This window comes from Halichoerus grypus, chromosome 4 (assembly GCF_964656455.1).
Source record: "Halichoerus grypus chromosome 4, mHalGry1.hap1.1, whole genome shotgun sequence".
Lineage (NCBI taxonomy): Eukaryota > Metazoa > Chordata > Mammalia > Carnivora > Phocidae > Halichoerus > Halichoerus grypus.
In genome coordinates, this window is record NC_135715.1 from 134,469,234 (window position 1) to 134,491,307 (window position 22,074).

Consider the following 22,074-nt stretch of genomic DNA (forward strand, 5'->3'; position numbering starts at 1 on the left):
TTGTGAACCTTGTTGCAAAGCCATTATCATTGAATCCAGCAGGATAAGTTGCAGCTCTTTGTCATCTTTTGTACTTGGGTTGGCTATACACAATGTTCAGGAGCGATTTCCTTCTTTTTAGCCCTAGCTAAAAGAAGCCTTAGTCACTGTTTCTTTTGCTATGCCTTATGATTCCCCATCCCCTCTGGACACCCTGTGGCCTCTAGTAATTGGATCTGGAGGGAGGTAGATTGAATCATTTAGAATAGCCAATTGAACTGTCCACGCAGATGGAATTGTTCTGTATCTGCACTAATCTAGTAGTCACTAGCCACATATGGCTGTCAAACACTTAAAATGTGGCTAGCGGGGCACCTGGGTGGCTCAGTCGTTAAGCGTCTGCCTTCGGCTCAGGTCATGATCCCAGGGTCCTGGGATCGAGCCCCGCGTCGGGCTCCCTGCTCTGCATGGAAGCCTGCTTCTCCCTCTCCCACTCCCCCTGCTTGTGTTCCCTCTCTCGCTGTGTCTCTCTCTGTCAAATAAATAAATAAAATCTTTAAAAAAAAAAATGTGGCTAGCACAACGAAGGAACTAAATTTATATTTTATTTCATCTTAAGTAATTTAAATGTGAATAGTCACCTGTGTCTGGTAGCCACCGTATTGGATATCACTATCCAATCTAATCTAATATGGTAGATTAAGAAGTAGGCACATTCATTTGTTATACTGAGTGGTTTGTGCCCTAATATGGCAGTGTTGAGATTTCACCAATATAATGATGACAGTTACCAAAAATTTTTGGTCATTGGATGCTTCATGGAGGCAAAAGCATCATGAGCCTCTTTTCCCCTTTAGTTATTTGTAGATCACTAAAGTGGTAAGAGATAATGTACCTTCTGATGAAGGGATTAAGGTATCAAAAACAGTTATCTTATGCTCCAAACAGAAATAAATACTCATAAGAAACCAGCTCTTTGAAGCATGCTTCAAAAACTATTTCATATTTGGAACAGTGCAAGAAGTAAAAAATTTTAAGGAATTCCTCCCCACCAGCAAAATCTGTGAGATAGTACATAGGAATTATATTTACAGAGTATCATTGTTATTCTCTCTTGTACTGATGGTGATAACAGCAAAAGCATTTCTGAGGCTGTCACAACACACTTCCCAAACATCATCTTTTGTTTTGAAATGTGTTGTGAAGCATTGTTACAGTCCCTGTAATTATGGAAAGACCATTTACAGCATTACTTTTTAGTGGAAAAATTATTTGAAAACAAACCAAAATACTGGGTAAGATAATCATTTATTTCAGTGTATATAAAACGTTGTCTTTCTTTTAACAGCAGATTGCTGTCCCCCGAAATGATGAATGGGCACGGTTCGGCCGAACACTCGCAGAAATTAATGCAAACCGAGCTGATGCAGAGGAGGAAGCAGCTACCCGAATACCTGCTTAGCTCCTGAAAGGGGGATATTGTAGCCTTAGCGGATTTGGGGAAGTCTCTAAGTAGAACCTAAGACTATTTGCATGTTTCTGTCTAAATGTTAATTAAAAGGAAATTTTGTGGATTTAACCATGGATTTAATGCAGCAAGTAAATCTTACAATGTCCCTTTTTATATAACATGCATCTTGTTCTGGATTTGTGTCATTTTTAATACAGCTGATTGACTTTACAGATTGCAGCCTTTTCTGAATTCTTATACACAGGTGTATATTTGGTATTAGTTATTCTTTTGAATTCTTTTCAACTTATAACACTATATAAGTTATTTCTAAAGTACAGATTAAATCAGTTCTGCATATTTTTAGTCACAATTCCCTGTTATACTGATACTGTCCTCACTAACCATAACATGTAAGAACATTGTTTATTCTTAGCCATAGCATGCATACATCTACCCAAGCTCCATTCTGATATCCTTTTTCTTCTTTATAATTCATGTGATAACTGTCTATAAATAAAAACAAATATGCTTTAACTTTTCAGATTTTCATTTTGATTTAGCCTTGCAATTTTAATTTTCCCTTTTATAAAGTGTCTTTTTTTCCATATCTTTCTTTAAGCTCTTGTTGTAAGCAGCCACCTCAAGTCTCATGAAGTTTTGTGTCTTAAATATGCCATACATTATAATGTAGATCTCTTGATGAATTATGGATTGATGTTTAACCTGTCAGTGAAAAAATGTCTCCTAGGTTAACTTTTGCTTTACTCCCTTATTTACTTTCCATCTGAGATGTAGTTCGTCTAAAGAATAAACAGAAAGCTGCCTATTATTTTCATTGATTGAGATTATTATGTATGTATGTGAGCTCTCTGAGACTGAAACCTGTGAGAGAAATTGATTTCATGGTTGCAGTAGTAGCTATGAAGGAAAAGTGTTCAAATGAGCTTTGTCATTGAATCAACTCCACATCTTGAGATCTGTTACCATACAACCTTGTATAAGCAAGTCTGAAAGGTGAGTGACAAATACCTAAGCATGAATGTTGAAATCAACCTATTTCAGAATTAGAGGAAAGCATTATGATCAGATCTGTATTTTATCCACTTTAAATTGTCCATTTCCTTGATCCTAACCTCTTATCCTTCTAAAGTTTAACTATTTATTCAACAGAACATGAACTAGGAAGGAAGAATAGATATCAGAATTTGAATATTTTTGTTGTTGTTTTACAATTCTAACAAAGATCTGTTGGAAGATAAATTTCCAAATAATAAAATTTCTAAACTATGAGTATTGTGTAATGTAAAAATAATCACCTATGAATATTAGACCCAACTCTAGTTCTAGCTCTGGCACTCATGAGAAGTGTCTTTTAGCCAAGTCTTTCCATCTGTTTGTGCCTCCTTCTTTTCATCTAGGAATTAAGTTTGGATTAGATGATTGTTAAATTTCCTTCCAGCTCTAAAATTATTGATTGTAGTTACTTCAGGCAATTCTCCATTTTTATATAGTTTTTACAAATTAGCACCCCATAATTGCCTAGTATATACCAAAGATAAGTTTTTTATATTAGTAGGCAAACATCTCAAGTTAGCTCATGGTAGCAATGTCTATGAGTCAGAAGTTCAATTTCAGCAGTCACACTGTCTTTGTTTTTTTTGTTTTAAGATTTTATTTATTTGAGAGAGAGAGCACACACAGAGGGAGAGGGGAGAGAGAGAAGCAGACTCCCCACTGAGCAGGGAGCCCGACGAGGGGCTTGATCCCAGGAACCCGGGATCATGACCTGAGCCGAAGGCAGACACTTAACCAACTGAGCCACCCAGGCACCCGCTGGTTATTACATTTTGCCATCAGTTTGTAAAAAGGACTAGGAAAAGGGAAAACATCATTATAACTAAGGTTGGAAATCAAGAGATGGGGCAAATCAGATGCTCATTGGACTAAAATTGATGTGTTCGATTGTGAAAGAATAAAATTGGTAAGTAAAATACTTAGCACCAGAATTTTTGCTTTTGAGGAATAACTTCTCTCCCTCCCAACCCCAGCCCCCAAATGCAATGTGGACCTTTGCCCATATAACTTAGTCTACATTTTTAGGAACAGATAAATTTAATGTGAGTAACTGCCTTTTAAGGTTGAGTATATGATAGGGCAAAAAGGAAGAACTAAGACTGTCAATATTGATGTAAAATCTTCTGACAAGTCAAGCTGACTAGAAAAGTGTAGCACAGCTCTTTACTCTTTTACAAATGAAAACCTTAAAATTTTCAAAAATATCGAGTTATGGAAATTGTACCTTATTCATTACCAGTTATACTTTTTTGCTGAATGGGAAACAAGCCATAGCTTTCAGGCTAATTTCTTATTTTGTTTATTGTTTGGTTATTATCTTTTGAACGAGAAATTAAAGATTTTGGTTATTCTTGTTTGTGTTGAGGAAGAATACTCAGTTTAATTAGCTTACACTAAGTCTCAGAAATAATTTTTGGTATAATTAAAGCAAAAAAAAAAACCCACAAAAATTCACTGGTAGAGTCTATCTTCATGCTTATAGATTCAATTCCCTACAAAGTTTAGAAAATCTTTAGTTATAAAATATTGTTGCAGTAATGCTGACATACTGCATCTTGAAGGAATGGATGACTTAAAATTTAGGGGGGAAGGAACTAAAGGAAAGTAGTATTAGGAGTGATCCTAGTCTTGCAATATTGTAAGAATGCTGATTTCATTCTCTTTTGTACTAGGACTGAATAAACTGTTAGACTGTAACCTCTTCCTCTTGAACCACATGGAAAGGAAGGGCTTGAATGAATGAAAGAAAATCTGATATGAAGCATGTGATTTTTCATCGTCCCATTCTATTGGGCAATGCATTTTTAAATCTTTTCCACAATCCTGGTATTTCAACATTGGTACTGTGATATTTTCTAAATAGGAAAAGCTCTACAATTAGGTATATATTGGAGAGGATGGATCTCCAGTTACAGCTCCAGCTGCTCAATGGTTGTGAGAACGGAGTTGTTTGAAACATGACAATAGCATCCAAGGTGGTAGTGGCATTAGTGTCATGTCTGAATCTTGGGCATAAGTCTAGGCTAAAAAGCCATTGGCTTTGCCTCATTTGATAATTTAGTGATGAGATTCCCACTCAGATTTTTTTTTTCCAATCTACACAGAAACAGGAAAGGAGTTCTTGCTTTCCTGCTATCATCTTGCTCATTGATAGGCAAATAAAGCCTTACAGGTTTGGGAAAAAGACCTGGGGCTCTTCTTTTTGACTCATCAAAAAGTGCTGGGATGGGCACCTGGGTGGCTCAGTCATTAAGCGTTTGCCTTCAGCTCGGGTCATGATCCCAGGGTTCTGGGATTGAGCCCCGCATCGGGCTCCCTGCTCGGCGGGAAGCCTGCTTCTCCCTCTCCCACTCCCCCGCTTGTGTTCCCTCTCTCACTGTGTCTCTCTGTCAAATAAATAAAATCTTTAAAAAAAAAAAAAAAAGTGCTGGGAAATTATTTACTTAAAGACCTGGTTTACAGATTCTGGGGGCTTCTAGTGCTATCAAAGAATTTGAAAGTTGCCCCAAAGATAAGAATGAAAGAACACCTATGTTCAGTATGTCTTTTGAATTCAGGGATTACAATTAAGAACATTAACCAATCTCTTTAATCTTACTGCCCCAAAAGGTACTAATTTGCTTATACTTAATATGTTGTATTTTTAAAATCCTTTTCACATATAACAAACACATTTTTTAAAAAAGACGCTACAATCCTAACTCAATGCCAACTGGAAGACTTTGAATAGTCATCACATTGCAATGCTTTTCTCAATAGGCCAATGCTCCTGGATCTTTTGTTGGACTTTAGGTGTACGGATTCGTTCTGCCTGCCATGTTTGCAATTCCCCAACTTCTTAAAGTTCAAATGGCTTTTAGGTTTTTAAGTTTTCAGTATGTAGTTTCTAACCACTGATAGTTTCAACATAGCCAATCAGCCATCTTTTACAAACTTTTCTAAAATTACAGTATTTTGTGTTGTTAGTTTCATAGCAGGAATCTCAGTTTTGGCTTCTTAATATTCCATTACCAGTTCCCAGTCAGAGGATGGAACAGCTTGCACTCAGGTAAGCTTTCAGAAAGGTCTGTTTCACTTTGTGAGGTCATTTATTCAGGTCTCTGGTAATGTATTATCATGCCTGTCTTTTAATGTACTTGATTTGGTCAGAAAGCTGTGGGGCAGTGATTGTGTAGGGTGTAGAACACACCTACGTGGTGCTGAACATGCAGAGACCTGCCTCTGGTGACTTCAGAAATCAGGTATACCACCGGTAAGGCTTTGATGGCAAGTAATTTTATCTTTTGTGAATTTTTGTACTAGATTTTTAAAGAAAGTTTTTTCTGAACAAAGTAATAGAAATGCTTTGGAACAAAATCTGTTATGCTGAAGTGTGGCTGGTATATGAGAAAGAGAATACTGGGCTCAAAAGACCCAAAATCTATTCCTGATGCCACCATTACCAGTAATGTCACCTGGGACAAGGGTCAATATGCTCGTTAAGTGAGGAAAATACCCACTTTCTGTGAAGATTATAGGAGATATGGTGTACGTGAAAACTTGTAAATTATAAAGTACCACACAAATAAGGGATTGTATTAATTTTTTTTTTAAGAATACAAAAATGGAGAGACCATTTTGTATAGCCATCTGTGCAATGTAATAAAAGCACACCTTCTAAGGATTTAAGTGGCTTGGTGTTCAAGAAAATCTTATTTTAATTCTAAGACATCACAGCATAATTTAACCCTCAGACATTTAGGAGTAGCAGTGAACTGAGGGATATAAATTGCCCTTAATCAGTGATACTTTTCCTAGGAATGTTTTATCACATTCTATGATAAAATTACAAATTATGAAAATAGAAAAAGAATGACCCACTCTGAATTTCCAGCCTATACTCAGCTGTTGCTCTTATGTTACTTACATATAACATGGGTTGTGATATCTGGAGACTTAGAAAAGAACACGTGAAACCCCTTTTTCAAGTTAGTGAGAAAACAAACTTGGTTCATGACTACCCAGCTAGATGTTAGCAGAACTGGAATCCATCACTTCCACAAAAATCTGGGGAACAGCATTATTCAGCTGTTGTAACTTACATAGTACCATTCCTTCTTCCCTAATGTTAGGCCCCTTGAAAATAACTTGTGCTCCCTGTAGAAAGATGATCACTAGAAGGGGGCTTCAGTCCTGATGACCTGACCTGTGTGTGGCTGTTAGGCTTAGAGGAAGCCCTAAGATTAGTCCTGCAGGAATAGCTTTTATCTAACTTACATCTGGATTGGCAGATCTCTGCTGTCTTGTGTCCAAAATGTGATTTTGAAATAAGTCAAAACCTGACTTACTAATGAATGCCATTTGAGCAAGAAACATGGTAAAATGACTAGGTCCTTCCTAAGGGGCCTCATTTGCAATAATGTTTTTGATACAATCATGAATCTGTCAGTACATTGAGGGTCATTAGATGACTTTGGAGGACCTTTAGTTTTCCAAAGGCAAGAGAAATGGCCTTATCCCTCCTGAAACTCAGGGGCTACTTGAGTAGAATTGGTATCAACTGAGAAAAAGGACTTTTATATTTTGTGTTGAAAATCAGACAAGGAGAACAGTGTGATTCATAGAAGACTGCCTTGGGTTCCTTATCTCTCTAAACCTTCATCCTCACGATTGTAAAATAAATGCTGCAGTGGTTAATAGCGTAACAAGAGAATAACTGGAATAATACCTCCACATAGATCCAAAGCCCAAAGAAGGCTATAGCTGACTATGAGGATGTCGCACCTTAGTTGGAATTCTATCAACTGATAGGAGACAATTGACTACTAAATTCTAATGTTTGGTTGGGAAACTCCTTCAAAACATGGGGGTCCTGAGATTTGTATTTCTAATACAGTCTTGGACTTAGCAACCTGTGTTGAAACTCAGTTAACCGTAACTTTGAGTAAATGGTTTCACCTCTCTAAGCTTATTTCCTCATCTACTGCTTCACAGGGCTGTTATGGAATTAAACCAGAATCTGTGTGAAAACGAAGAATTATACAAATATGAGGCATTGCTATTAAGGGAGGTGATGAGTAAGTAACTCTTAACAGGTTCAATAACTGCTCTTCAGTAGCTCTTACAAGTTTATGGGCTTTATCTCTTGGCTGTTAGAGGCTAAAAATAAGCCCTTAGAAATTCCGAGATCTCTGCTTGACCACACATGGCTTTCTGGCTTGACCACTTAGGATTCCCTTTTTTTTTCCCCCTCCTGCTTCCTCTATTGACAGAGACCACAAAACCAGTAGGAAGTAAGTTTCAAAGAAATGGAATTGGGAAGGTGACTTTCAAAAATCTTGCATCAGCACTTCATCCTTAATGGAAATATATATCTCGTTTCCAAAGTTTCCTCTGCCTTATAAAGAACTGGCCTTTGTACATTCCGTCCATGTAGTATTAATAACTGGTAGCATTTATTGAGTACTTGCTAAATGATTATATATGACACACATATTCTTATTTATTCTAGCTTCCCTATAATGTGGGAACTATTATAAAGGATTACTAATTTACAAAAGTGGAAACTAATTTGAACCAATATCTGGGGACCTGATTTGTAGCCAGTTTCCCCTCCCACAGGGCCAATAGCAAACTACCAATGTGATGTCACTGAACATGGAATTGGGAATATACACATGTAATGGGTTCTCATTCAGCTGGTGCAAGCCGGGTCCAGCATATCACTAGGCCTGGGGACATTAAGAAGTGACTCTCTACGCACTAAACCAAGGCAGCCTGATTTTAGAGCTGTGTTCTTTTTTTTTTTTTTTAAAGATTTTATTTATTTGAGAGAGAGAATGAGAGACAGAGAGCACGAGAGGGAAGAGGGTCAGAGGGAGAAGCAGACCCCCTGCTGAGCAGGGAGCCCGATGCGGGACTCGATTCCGGGACTCCAGGATCATGACCTGAGCCGAAGGCAGTCGCTTAACCAACTGAACCACCCAGGCGCCCCTAGAGCTGTGTTCTTAACCACTATACTACACTGCCTTTATGATCTTAGCCGATCAACAAGTCCGTTTTTTATTCAGATGAGCCTACGGTGCTACATGATTAAAAGACCATAAAAGAACTCTGTAAGAAAGAGAGCAATTAAGGCTTCTGGGAACCTACAAAGTAAGTTTCCACTGGCTGAAGATGATGGCAGTAGCTGTGACTTAATTACAACTGAGCAGGCTCCCTTGTGGCATCTCTGTTAGCTAGGGCTGTACCTGAAACCCATTTAGCAATCACTACTTTTCTCCTTCCTAGGCCCTTCCCTAGTATTTGCAGGCCCTGAAGCAGTAGGTCAAAAGGTTTCACTGTTATAAAAACAAGCTATTAAATTATGTTCATAGCATGTACATAGAGCTTGGATTTGAGAATTTTCAGGATTCCATGTCAAAGTGTAGCAGCCAGAGGAGAACCACCCCATAGCCCATTCCTCTCCTCTTCTACCTGTTTTGTGAATGACAGGCCTCAAAGGAACTTTTGTGGACTCTTCAGCCTACATGCCTAAATTTTGAACTACTGGAAAATAGCTACCTCTTGGCCACCCTTTAGATTTAGGGGTGCATTTTAGGGAAGATGGACCTGGGTGAAGAGGCTCATGCAGGCCCTGTAAGCGGAGCTGTTCAGGCAGGAAATTTATCTCAGGTACCTTGAACATGGTCTTTAAAGGAATGAGATGGGCTCCAGGTGGGGATATCCTGTTGGCCCTGTGGTCTCTGCCCTCAGGGGCACAGCTACAGGAGGGCCTCTAAAATGAGGCAGCTAAGGGCAGTGCTGGGCCTTTTCTCCTAAAGTCAACTGAGTAGTTTGTTGGGTTTTTTTAAAGACATAATTAAAATATAAGATTGTGTAAGTTTAAGGTGTCCACGGTGTTTGAAATACTTATATATTACAATATATAAACAGGTATAGCGTGTGTGTGTGTGTATATATATATATAAACACTATTAGCTAATACCTCTATCAGTCCCATAATTATTATTTTTTGTGGTGGGAACAATTAAGATCTAACCTCTTAGCAACTTTGAAATTTATAATATGGTATTGTTTGTAATCACTACGCTGTACATTAGATCTCAAGTCTGTATCTTTAAGTAATATGTCCCCAATTACCCCATCCCCCAGCCTCTGATAACCACCAATCTATCCTCTGCTTTTTTTTTTTCAAAGATTTATTTATTTATTTATTTATTTATTTATTATTTTTTTTTTTTTTAAAGATTTTTATTTATTCATTTGCGAGAGAGACGGAGAGAGAACAAGCAGAGGGAGAGGCAGAGGGAGAGGGAGAAGCAGACTCCCTGCTGAGCAAGGAGCCCGATGCGGGACTCGATCCCAGGACCCTGGGATCATGACCTGAGCCGAAGGCAGACGCTTAACCATCTGAGCCACCCAGGCGCCCAAAGATTTATTTATTTTAGAGAGAGAGCAAGCAGGGGGTAGGGGCAGAGAGAGAGAGGGAGAGGGAGTCCCAGCTGAGTCCGTGCTACACATGGAGCCCCACGCAGGGCTTGATCTCACAACCCTGAGATCATGAGATCATGACCTGAGCTGAAACCAAGAGTCAACTAGTTGCTTAACCAACTGAGCCACCCAGGCGCCCCTCTGCTTTTATGAATTTGGCTCTTTTAGATTTGACATATAAGTAATACCATATAGTATTTGTGTTTGACTTATCTCACTTAGTATTAATGCCTTCAAGTATGCATCCATGTTGTCACAAATGGCAGGATTTCCTTCTTTCTCATGGCTGAATAATATTGCTGTGTGTGGACCATAATTTCTGTATCCATTCATCTGTTTAGATAGACTCTTAGATTGTTTCCATATCTTGGCTATTGTGAACAATGCTGCAGTAAACATAGTAGTGCAATATCTCTTTGAAATCCTTTGTTCATTTCCTTGGATATATATCCAGAAGAGGAATTGCTGGATGATATGGTAGTTCTATTTTTAATTTTTGAGGAACCTCCATAATTTTTTTCCATATTGGCTGCACCCATTTACATTCCTACCAACAATGTACAAGCATTTCTTTATGCTCACATCCCCACCAACATTTGTTATCTCTTGTCTTCTTGATGATAGCCATTCTAGTAAGGTATGAAGTGGTATCACATTGTGGTTTTCATTTGCATTTCCCTAATGATTAGTGATGTTGAGCACCTTTTCATGTACCTTTTGGCCATTTATATGTCTTTGGGAAAATGTCTATTTATTGAGTTCCTATGCCCATTTTTAATTGGATTTTTTTTTTTTGTTATTGTATGAGTTCTTTATGTATTTTGAATATTTACCTCTTACTGGATAAATGATTTGCAAATGTCTCCCATTCCATAGGTTGCCTTTTCTTTTTTTTTTTTTTTTATTATTTGTTTGCTGTGCAGAAGCTTTTCAGTTTGATGTAGTCCTACTTTTGGTTTTTGCCTCTGTTGCCTGTCCTTTTGGGGTCATATCCAAAATATCATTGCACAATTGAAGGAGCTTTTTCCCTATGTTTTCTTCTATGAATTTTACAGTATCAGATCTTCTAACACTTTAATCCATTTTGAGTAATTTTTGTGAGTGGTGTAAGATAACGGGTCCAATTTCATTTTTCTGCTTGTGGTTATCCAGTTTTCCCAACACTATTTGTTGAACTTCTTTTCCCACTAAATATTCTTGGCTCCCTTGTCAAATAGTAGTTGACTGTGTATGCAAGGGTTTATGTCTGAGCTCTCTATTCTGTTCCACTGGTCTCTGTGTCTGTTTTTATGTCAGTACCATACTATTTTAACTATAGCTTTGTAGTATAGTTGAAATCAAGAAGTGAGATGCCTCTGGTTTCTTTCTTTTTTTGGATTGCTTTGGCTAGTTGTGGTCTCGAATTTTAGGATTATTCTATTTCTTGAAAAACGCCATTGGAATTTTGATAGGGTTTTTGTCCAATCTGTAGATGGCTTTGGGTAGTATAGAATTTTAACAATATTAATTCTTCTGATCCATGAGCATGGGATATCTCTCCATTTGTTTGCGACTTCAGTGTCTTTAATCAAAGTCTTGTAGTTTTCATTGTACAGATCTTTCACATCCTTGGTTAAATTTATTCCTAAAAGTATTTTATTGTAAATGGGATAGCTTTGTTTTTTGAGATGTTTCAGTATTAGTGTATAGACATGCAAACTGATTCTGTATGCTAATTTTTATCCTGTAACTTTGAGTTTTTTTGTCCTTCAAGCTGAAGTGAGTCTCTAGTAGGCAGCATATAGTTGGGTTTTTTTTTTTTTTAATCCTTCCAGCTACTCTGCCTTTTTAGGGAATTCAACCCATTTATATTTAGAATTATTGATAGATAAGGACTTACTAATGCCATCTTATTAATTGGTTTCCAGTTGTTTCATATTTCCATTTTTTCTTTTTCCCTCTGTTTCTGCATACCTTTGTAAATTGGTGACCTTTCATGGTCGTATGTTCTTTTTCCCCCTTTCTGTATCTTTTGTGAATCTATTCTAGGTTTTTGCTTTGTGGTTACCATGAGGCTTACATTAAATATCTCATAGGTAAAATAGTCCATTTTAAGCTGATAGCAACTGAACTTCAATTGCCTAAGAAGCTTCATCCTTTTGCTTTTCCTTTCTATATTTTGAAGTCATTATTTACTCTTTATAATGTTTATTAACAAATTATAGTAGCTATCATTTTTAATCTTCCCCTTTAAGCTTTATACTATAGTTAAGTGGTTAACAAACACCCTATTACAGAATTGAGTTTTCTGACTGTATATACATATACTGCATATACAACATCTTCACCAGTGTGTTTTCCTGTGTCTTCAGGTTGCTGATTAGTGTCTTTTCAGCTTGAAGAACTCCGTTCAGCATTTACTGCAAGGCTAGACTAGTGGTGATGAACTCCCTCTGTTTTTGTGTGAAAATACTTCTCCTTCATACCTGAGGTATAACTTTGCCAGATAGATTATTCTTGGCTGGTAATTTTTTTCTTTCAGCACTTTGATTCCACTCTTTCCTGACCTATAGTTCTGCTGAGAAATCTGCTCATAGCCTAACAGGAGTTTCTCTGTAGGTTACAGGCTTTTTCTCCTGGCTGCTTTTAGGATTCTCTCTTTATCTTTGATTTTTAACAGTTTTATTATAATGTGTCTTAGAGAAGGTCTTTTTGCTTTAAGATCCTAGGGTGACCTGTTAGCTTCATGAACTTGGATGTCCAAATCTCTCCCCATCTTTGGGAAGTTCTTGACCATTATTTCTTTAATTTTCTGCCCGCCTTCTACATCTCTTCTCCTTCTGGAACCCCAGTTATTCTAATATTTGTTCTTTTGATGGAATCCTATTAATCACACAGGCTTTCTTCATTCTTTTTTATTCATTTTTTTTCCTACACGGTGTTATTTCAGAATTCCTGTCCTCTAAATCACATTTTATCTTCTATTTGCTTTTATTCTGCTGCAGATGCTGTTACATTTTTTTTTTTTTTCATTTTATTCATGGAATTTTTCACCTTCAGAATTTCTTTTTGGTTCCTTATGATTTTTATCCCTTGGGTAAATAACTCATTTTGCTCATGTATTTTTTTTCCCCTGATTACACTGAATTGTCTGAGTTTCCTTATAGTTTGTTGTGTTTCTTCAGAACAGCTATTTTGAATTATCAGGAGGTCGCAAAATTCCATACTTTTGAGAGCATGGTTGTTGGAAAATTATTTTCTTTTGGTGATGATGTGTTCCCTTGATTTTTCCTGTTGCTGTTTTTTGGCTTGCTCCTTTCACATTTGAAGTAGCTGACATCTCCTTAAATCTTTACCAGTTGCCTTCAGATGGGGTATACTATTCATTGGTGCTGTTATATTTGGGGTTTTCTCTGCTTTTGTATAGATATACCTGGATACATACACTCCTCTTGTCCCTCTTATGGAAGAATTCTTAAGCTTTTGTGGCTTCCCTGGTTCTTACCACTCACCAGTGCCCACTGGAATCCTCTCATTTTCCAGAAGGTGGTGCTATAGCTCAAGTTTGTGGTTTCTCTCTAGCCCACCTAACCTGGTCTTTCTGATGGTGTTTACGCAACTTACTGTTGCATTTGCACTCCAGCATGTACAAGGAGCTGACTGCAGGGTCGGTGGAGATGTTGGTTTAGCCCTTGGGGTATTGGAGGTGCCCGTGGACCTGACCCAGTGGGGTGAAACTTGGGTGAATCGTGCCCAGAGGCTTGTGGGCAGACTTCTTGAGCACTGTCAGCAGGAACTACATTCCTTTAATGCCCTTCGATATTATTTCACTCTTTCCCAGACCACCCTAGCCCCAGTTATAAAGGTCCCTCACCACTGGGGTAGCCAGGCACTCACTGTTTTCCTCTCCCCCATGAGAGGAGTTACCACTGCTGGATAGTTCAGCCCTGTGTAGTGTTACTTTGTGAAAGTTCCTCTTATAGTCCTAACTGAACCAAACTTCTGTTTTTTGCTCCCATGGTGTGCTGGAATCTCCTCTTGTGAAGTCTGGATTTTTGTGAATTGTCATCCATGCATATCCACCTAGGACAGCACTCTCCAGGTTTGTCCCTTACTGCAGCAAGAAGGTTTGAGGCAGTTTTGCTGGTTCTGCAGCCTGTAACAAGGTCTGTCTGCCTCTTACTGGATGTGCAGGTGGGCAAGACTCCTCCCAGGTCCCTTGGCAGATGGTGCTCATTCCCACAACAGTGCTTTTGTTCACGGATGCATGTCTAATTCATTGTTAAAAAAGGAGGACAAAAAACATTTTACACCACTATGATCCTGATCAACTGAGTAGTTTTTAAGATAGTTCTAACTGGATCAAGATGGCAGACAGGACAGGGGCGCCTGGGTGGCTCAGTCGTTAAGCGTCTGCCTTCGGCTCAGGTCATGATCCCAGGGTCCTGGGATCGAGCCCCACATCGGGCTCCCTGCTCTGCGGGGGGCCTGCTTCTCCCTCTCCCACTCCCCCTGCTTGTGTTCCCTCTCTCGCTGTGTCTCTCTCTCTCTCAAACAAATTAAAAAAAAAAAAAAAAAAAAAAAGATGGCAGACAGGACAGAACCACCTACTATCCCTCTTAATGCTAAATCCTATATAAGTGCTAAAGCAGAAGAAAAATTTAAGATAGTTCTATTATCCCTAATCTTTCAATGCAAATAAAATCAATTATCACTAAAACTATTTCATGATCCCTAAAAGAGTGTTCTAGGAACTGCTTTTTAGTATTGATAGGTGCATCACAAAGTTGTGCATGTTAGAGAGCAAAGAGCTGATATTTCAATAGTTCCTTGTAAATAATACTTTCTGTGAATGATAATAGTACAACATGTTTTATAACTAGAGGACCATCCCAGGAGCCACTGTAACACTAGTTCTTTTCAAGGAAATTAACTGGAATAAAAGAAAGGCTACAAAAGAGTTTTTGTCCTGTTTTCTTAAAGTGGTAGTAAGACTGGATCAAGATGGCAGACAGGACAGAACCACCTACTATCCCTCTTAATGCTAAATCCTATATAAGTGCTAAAGCAGAAGAAAAATTTTAAAAATCTGCTACAGCACTGAAAAATAGGAGCTAGCAAAAGTAGACATTTTGAAAAATGCCAGAAACATCAAAAGCAGATGGAATCGGGAATGGTCAACATGGTGACCGCCATAAGTTGCCTCAGTAGAGTTTTGATACATCATCAAAAGTATAGTCTTTCCAAGATGGCTTATTAGACACCTCCTTATCCTTGTTCTGTATATGTTCAGGTGCCCAGCAGACATTTTGCTGCTGCTACAAAGCCTGCAAAGAAAACTAAAAGAGGTGTGAAAGACAAAGCATCAGATGAGAAAAAAGATGAAATAGAAAAAATAAAGTCCTACTCCTTTATGGAAGGTGAACCTGAGGACGATGTCTACTTAAAGCACTTATATCCAAGGCAGATATAGGAGGTGGAGAAAGCTATTCAGTTATTTAAGAAATTTTAAACTCTAGAGTTTACTAATCTAAAGTAAGGTGTTTATCTTGATTTGACACTGGATATGGTACTGGGGAAGAAGAAAAAAGTGGAGCCATTTGCCAGTGTTCTTTGTTCTCCATACCCATTCGTTTCAGAAATCAATAAAGTTGCTGTATTTACAGGGAATGCAGCAGAGATTAAAATAGCAGAAGAAAATGGAGCTGCATTTGCAGGAGGAATTAATCTAATTCAGAAGATTTTGGATGATGAAATTCAATCAGACTTTTATGTAGCTGTTCCAGAAATAATGCCCGAGCTTAATCCATTAAAGAAAAAGCTGAAAAAAAAATTTTCCAAAACTAACTCGAAATTCCATTGGCCGTGACATCCCCAAAATGCTTGAATTATTTAAAATTGGACATGAAATTAAAGTAGATGAAGAAAGGGAGAACTTTCTCGAGACCAAAACAGAAACACTGCATACGCTAAGTGACCAGATAGCTGCGAATGTGCCAGCAGTTATCAGTGAAATTTATAAGCACAGACCACTCAGTTTGGGACCTTCATGGTATGAGCTTTCCTTCATACTTCAACAAGTGAAGGTTGTTACTAAAGATCAAGCCATTGTTGTCTAAAGAAGTAGAAACCGCAGAAAGTAACAAAGAAGATGCCTAAAAATATTATATTATGAAATTATTTTCAGTGGATTAAGAAGCAACAAAGAAAATTATAAAACTGTAATTTCTTTAAAAAAAAGGGCAGATGGAATCAAAGCTATAGGCAAATAAAATGAGGAAACTACAACACAAAACCAGTAAAGACTACTACAAACAGAGGAATGGGTTAGAACCTAGAATCAACAGATGCAGAGTAGGAGGGTACTGATGGGTGCTGGGCAGGGTGATTCATTAGGGAGTTGATGCAGAATAGCTAAGTAAGTCCCATTCCCCAACCATGGGCCAAGTGGTAGGTAGAAGGGATGTCTATACCCAACCTATTCCACAACAGTAAGTGAAGCTGTTGGAACTGGAGAAGCAGGGCAGTGCCCCCCAGGTACTTGCCTACCCTCAAGAGAAGAGCACCCTATACTCAGAATCAAAATACTGCATATATTCACCTGGCAGCACAGCTCACTGCTCCCATCCACCGATGGGTGGCTCAGTCGATTAAGCATCCCACTTGGTTTTGGCTCAGGTCATGATTTCAGGGTCCTGATAGGAAGCCCTGCATCAGGCTCCATGCTCAGCGTGGAGTCTGCTTGTCCCTCTCCCTCTGCTCCTCGCCCCCCTACCTGTGTACTTTCTCTCTCTCGAATAAATAAAATCTTAAGAAAAAATCCACAAAAAGAAACTCCGCAACACAAAAGTGAGCAACTAAATAAACTGCAACCATGAATCACTGAAATATTTCAAGAAAGCCAATAATATGAAAGGCCCAAACAACAAAAAATTTTTTTAAAGTCCACAGAATAAAGAACTCTATTAAATATCCCAGAGGCATAGAAGAGGGTATCAGAGCCATTAAATTAAAAAAAACAAAAAACAAAAATCAGGCCAAATAGTCAAGGGATACAGCTGGAGAGCAAAGCTGTCAGCAGGATGATCACAAGGTGTCTCCCATTACTCACCCTAGAAGTACAGATGGAGAAAGTATGAAGGAAAGCTAAAAGGTACTGAGACAGGTCCAAACATTACAACATCTACCTAACAGAGAGGACATAAATGAGAAAATGTAGAGAGACAAATCGAGTGGAAGAGATTCCTTTGGTCTGGAGTCTTGGGTTCTAAAGGGTTCATCCCCAGTCAGTATAGAACCAGATGATTTTTTAAAAGGAAAATTTCAAACAGAGAACCAACACTACAGAACAAATCCTAAAAACTGCCAGAGGCTAAGGAAAACAAGTTATATACAAGTTAACACTACTGGCATCAGGCCTCTCTTTGACAAGAATATATGAAGACAAAAAAAAAAATTACTCTGAACTAAGAATTCTAGACTTCCAGTTTCCAGTCCTGCATGTAAGAAGTTTAGAAGTTGCTACTCTGTCCTAATAGCAAGAAAAAGCTGAACAAACAGCTCTTCCTAGATCCATAAGGGAAGTGAGGTCAAGTGCAAGCCACTGTCCCCCAAATGGGAGAGACAGGCAAAGCTAGAAAACTACAACCTACTGGAGCAGTTACCTCCAAGGCAATCAGTGCCAGGGCAGGAAAACCTGAACAGCAGCTGACAAGTTGCTACCTACCTTATAGGTGAAAAATAATTTAAGAATAACATCCAACTTTGCAGAAACCATGGAAGGAAGAAGAGAGAGGAGTAAATATTTAAGTGTTGAGAGGGGGGAAAACCACCAACCTAGAATTCTGTAGCATAGCTCAAAGTAAGCAGGAACGGTATGATTTCTATTCTGTAAAAATTTTCAGTGTGGGGGCGCCTGGGTGGCTCAGTTGGTTAAGCGACTGCCTTCGGCTCAGGTCATGATCCTGGAGTCCCGGGATCGAGTCCTGCATCGGGCTCCCTGCTTGGCAGGGAGTCTGCTTCTCCCTCTGACCCTCCTCCCTCTCATGCTCTCTGTCTCTCATTCTCTCTCTCTCAAATAAATAAGTAAAATCTTTAAAAAAAAAAATTTTTTTTTCAGTGTGTTTTAGGACCCAGAATGTGGTCTTCAAAAGTGAAGACAAAGATTTTCTCAAAACAAAAATTGAAGCAATTTTTGGCAGGAGAGCTGTCTTGCAAAAAATATTAAAAGTTCTTTAGAGAGTAAAAATGATATAGGTTTGAAACACTCTGATCCAGAGAGAAAGGAAGAGCATCAGAGAGGGAATAGTGAAGGTAAAATTAAAACCTTCATTTTTCTTATTTTTAACTGATCTAACAGATAACTTTGTTCAAAATAATAGAAACACTATATTCAACTATGTGTACTTTGTGTGTGTGTGCTTATGTACAAGTGAAATGAATGATAACAATGAAGGGACAAAAGGGAGGAATTAGGATTATTTTGTTATTATAAAGTATTCTCACTACCCATAAAGTGGCATAATATTACTTGAAAGTGAACCTGGATTAGTTGTAAGTTTATATTGAAAACGCTATGGGAACCACTAAAAAGGGTAAAAGAAAAAAAAAAGTATGATATAAAAGGGAGAAAATGTAATCATATAAAATGCCCAATTAAAGCCAAAAAAAGAAAAATAAGAAAAAGGGCAAAGAATTGAAAACAGTAACAAATACGGTAGATATTAATATATCAATAATCACTTTGAGCATCAGTGGTCCAAATGTACCAATTAAAAGACAGATTTTGGGGCGCCTGGGTGGTTCAGTTGTTTGAGCATCTGACTCTTGGTTTTGGTTCAGGTCATGATCATGGGTCATGGGATCGAGCCCCACAGCGGGCTCTGCACTCAGTGGGGACTCTGGTTGAGATCCCCCCACTCACACTATCTCTCTCAAATAAATTTTTTTTAAAATAAAAAAGATTGCCAGATCTGATCAAAAAAGAAGACCCAAATATGTGTTGTCTATAGTAAACACACTTTAAATATAAAGACACATAAATTAAAAGTAAATGGATAGAGAAAAATATACCATGCCAACACTAACCAAAAGAAAGCAGGAGTAGCTATATTAATTTCAGACAGAGCAGACTTCAAAGCAAGACAAGTTACTGGGGATTAAAAAGGGTTTATATAATGATAAAGGGTCAATTTTTCAAAAAGAAATAATAATCCTTGATGTGTATGCACCTAACAGAGCATCAAACTACTGGAGGTAAAGACTAATAAACCTGCAAAGAGAAATACATAAAACCACTATCATAGTTGGAGACTTCAACATCCCTCTCTCAGAAAGGGACAGATACAGCAGGGAGAAAAATCAGTAAAGATGTTGTTGAATTCAAAGCACCATCAATCAACTGAATATAATCAATAATCTGTAGACTACTTTATCCAGAAACAACAGAATACACATTCTTCTCAATCTCACAGGGAACATTCACCAAGACAGACCACATTCTGGTCCTAAAACACTGAAAAAAAAATTTTTTTAATTATTAACATATAATGTATTATTTGTTTCAGGGGTACAGGTCTGTGATTCATCAGTCTTACACAATTCACAGTGCTCACCATAGTAATACCCTCCCCAATGTCCATCACCCAGCCACCCCATCCCTCCCGCCCCCTCTTCACTCCAGCAACCCTCAGTTTGTTTCCTGAGATTTAGAGTCTCTTATGGTTTGTCTCCCTCTCTGGTTTCGTCTAAACACTGAAAATTTTTAAAGAATAGAAATCATACAATATCTACCCTCAGACCACAATGTAATTAAATTAGAAATCAGTAAGATAAAGACAACTGGAAATCCCCAAATATGTGGAGATTAAACAACATACTTCAAATAATATGTGGGTCAAAAAAGAAATCTCAAAAGAAATTTTAAATGCAAACAATGAATCATGGAACACTACATCAAAAACTAATGATGTATGGTGATTAACATAACATAATAAAAAAATATTTTGAATTAAATGATAACACCAGAATTCATGGGATGCAATAAAAGCAGTGCTTGGAAGGAAATTTAGCATTGAATACATATATTAGAAAGGAAGAAAGATCTAAAATTTATCATCTAAGTTACTACCTTAGGAAACTAGAAAATGAGCAAATTAAATCCAAAGTAAGCATTAGAAAAGAAAAATTAGAGCAGAAATCAATGAATTGAAAACAGGTAATCAATAGAGAAAAATCAATGCAACCAAAAAGCTGGTTCTTTAAAAAGATCAATAATATTGATAAACCTCTAGCCAGGCTAAAAAAGGAAAGGAATTATTACTAATAACAGAAATGAAAATGGGAACATCACTTTAGATCCCAAGGACATTAAAAGGATAATAAAGGAATACCATGAACAACTTTATGCCCACATATTTGATAACCTAGATGAAATGGAATAATGCCTTGAAAGACACAATTGCTAAAACTCACAAAAGAAATAATCTGAATAGGTTCGTATCAAAGAAATTGAATCAATAATTAAAAACTCTCTGAAACAGAAGAACCAGACCCAGAATAGTTCACTGGTGAATCCTACCAAACATATTAGGAAGAAATTCTACTAGTTCTCTACAATCTCAGAAGACAGAAGAAGAGGGAGTATTTCATCATATGAGGCCAGCATTACCCTAATACCAAAGCCAAAGACATTACAAGAAAACAAAGTATAGACTACTATCTCTCATAAATATAGATGCAAAATCCTCAATAAAATATTAGGAAATTGAATCCAACAATGTTTAAAAAGAATTACATACCACAACCAATTGGGATTTTTTTCCCAGGCACGCAAGACTGGTCAACATTTGAAAATCATTGTAATCCATCACAACAGGCTAAAGGAAAAATCACATGAACATATCAACAGAGGCAGAAAAAGCATTTAAAATCCTGAACACTCATTCTTGATTAAAAAAAAAAAAAATTGTAAACTGGGAAGAGAAAAGAAATTCCTCAACCTGATTTAAAAAAATAAAAAAGATCTACAAAAATCCTACACCTAACATTATACCTAATGGTGAGAAACATGAAGCTTTCCCACTAAGATGGAAGAGGGAAAGCTTTCCCATTAAGAGAAAGATGGCAAGGATGCTCCCTCTCACTACTCCTTTTCAACACTGTACTGGAAGTACCAGCTAATGCGCTATAGACAAAGAAAGGAAATAAAAGATATACAAATTGGGAAGGAAGGAATAAAACTGTTGGTTTGAAAATCAGCATAATTGCTTATGTAGAAAATCTGAAGGAAGTGACCAAAAAACCCTTCCTGGACCTAATAAGTGATTATAGCAAAGTTAAAGGATATGGGGCTAATGTACAAAAGTCAATTCCTTTACCATATTCCGCAATGAACAAGTAGAATTTGAAGTTAAAAACACAATACCATTATCATTAGCACCCGTAAAATGAAATGTTTATATATAACAAAATATGTACAAAGATCTACTTGAGGAAAACCATAAAACTGATGAACAAAGTGAAAGAATGAAATAAATAGATATTCCATGTTCATGGATGGGAAGACTCAACATTATCAAAATGTCGGTTTTTCCCACATTGACCAATTGATTTCAATGAAATCCCAATTGAAATCCCAGTAAGTTATTTTGTAGATAACATCAAACAGATCTAAAGTTTATATGGAGAGGCAAAAGACAGCCAACACAATATTAAAGAACAAAAAAGGGGTGCTTGGGTGGCTCAGTCAGTTAAGTGGCTGCCTTCAGCTCAGATCATGATCCCAGGGTCCTGGGATCGAGCCCCTCATCAGGCTCCCTGCTCAGCCGGGAGCCTGCTTCTTCCTCTCCCACTCCCCGCCTCTGTCAAATAAATAAATAAATAAATCTTAAAAAAAAAAAAAAAAAAAAAAGAACAAAGAAGACTGACACCACCCCTCCTCAAGACTTAGTATATAGCCACAGTAGTCAAGACAGTGGTATTGTTAAAAAAAAAAAAAAAAAAAAAAAAGCAAACAAACAGAACAGAATAGAGAAGCCAGAATGGTATAAATACAGTCAACCAATCTCTGACAAAGGCGGAAAGAATGGAGCAAAGATGGTCTTTTCAACAAATGG

At 37.5% G+C, this 22,074-nt stretch overlaps 1 protein-coding gene and 1 pseudogene across 13 annotated transcripts in view; both read left to right on the forward strand.

Annotated features, from left to right (window-relative positions):
* Positions 1–2,261, forward strand: part of DYNC1I2 (dynein cytoplasmic 1 intermediate chain 2) — a 53,452-nt gene extending 51,191 nt beyond the window's left edge. For 8 of the 13 annotated variants that reach the window (XM_036067326.2, XM_036067329.2, XM_036067336.2 and 5 more), the window contains one exon: positions 1,328–2,261. In XM_036067326.2, coding sequence (XP_035923219.1) covers positions 1,328–1,441 — 114 coding nt within the window. In that variant the 3' untranslated portion in view covers positions 1,442–2,261. The remainder of the gene's footprint in view (positions 1–1,327) is intronic. The other 5 variants (XM_036067330.2, XM_036067327.2, XM_036067343.2 and 2 more) reach the window with 1 other exon arrangement.
* A 12,842-nt stretch (positions 2,262–15,103) lies between these two features.
* Positions 15,104–16,366, forward strand: LOC118519702 (large ribosomal subunit protein uL1m pseudogene; annotated as a pseudogene).
* Positions 16,367–22,074: the final 5,708 nt, after the last annotated feature.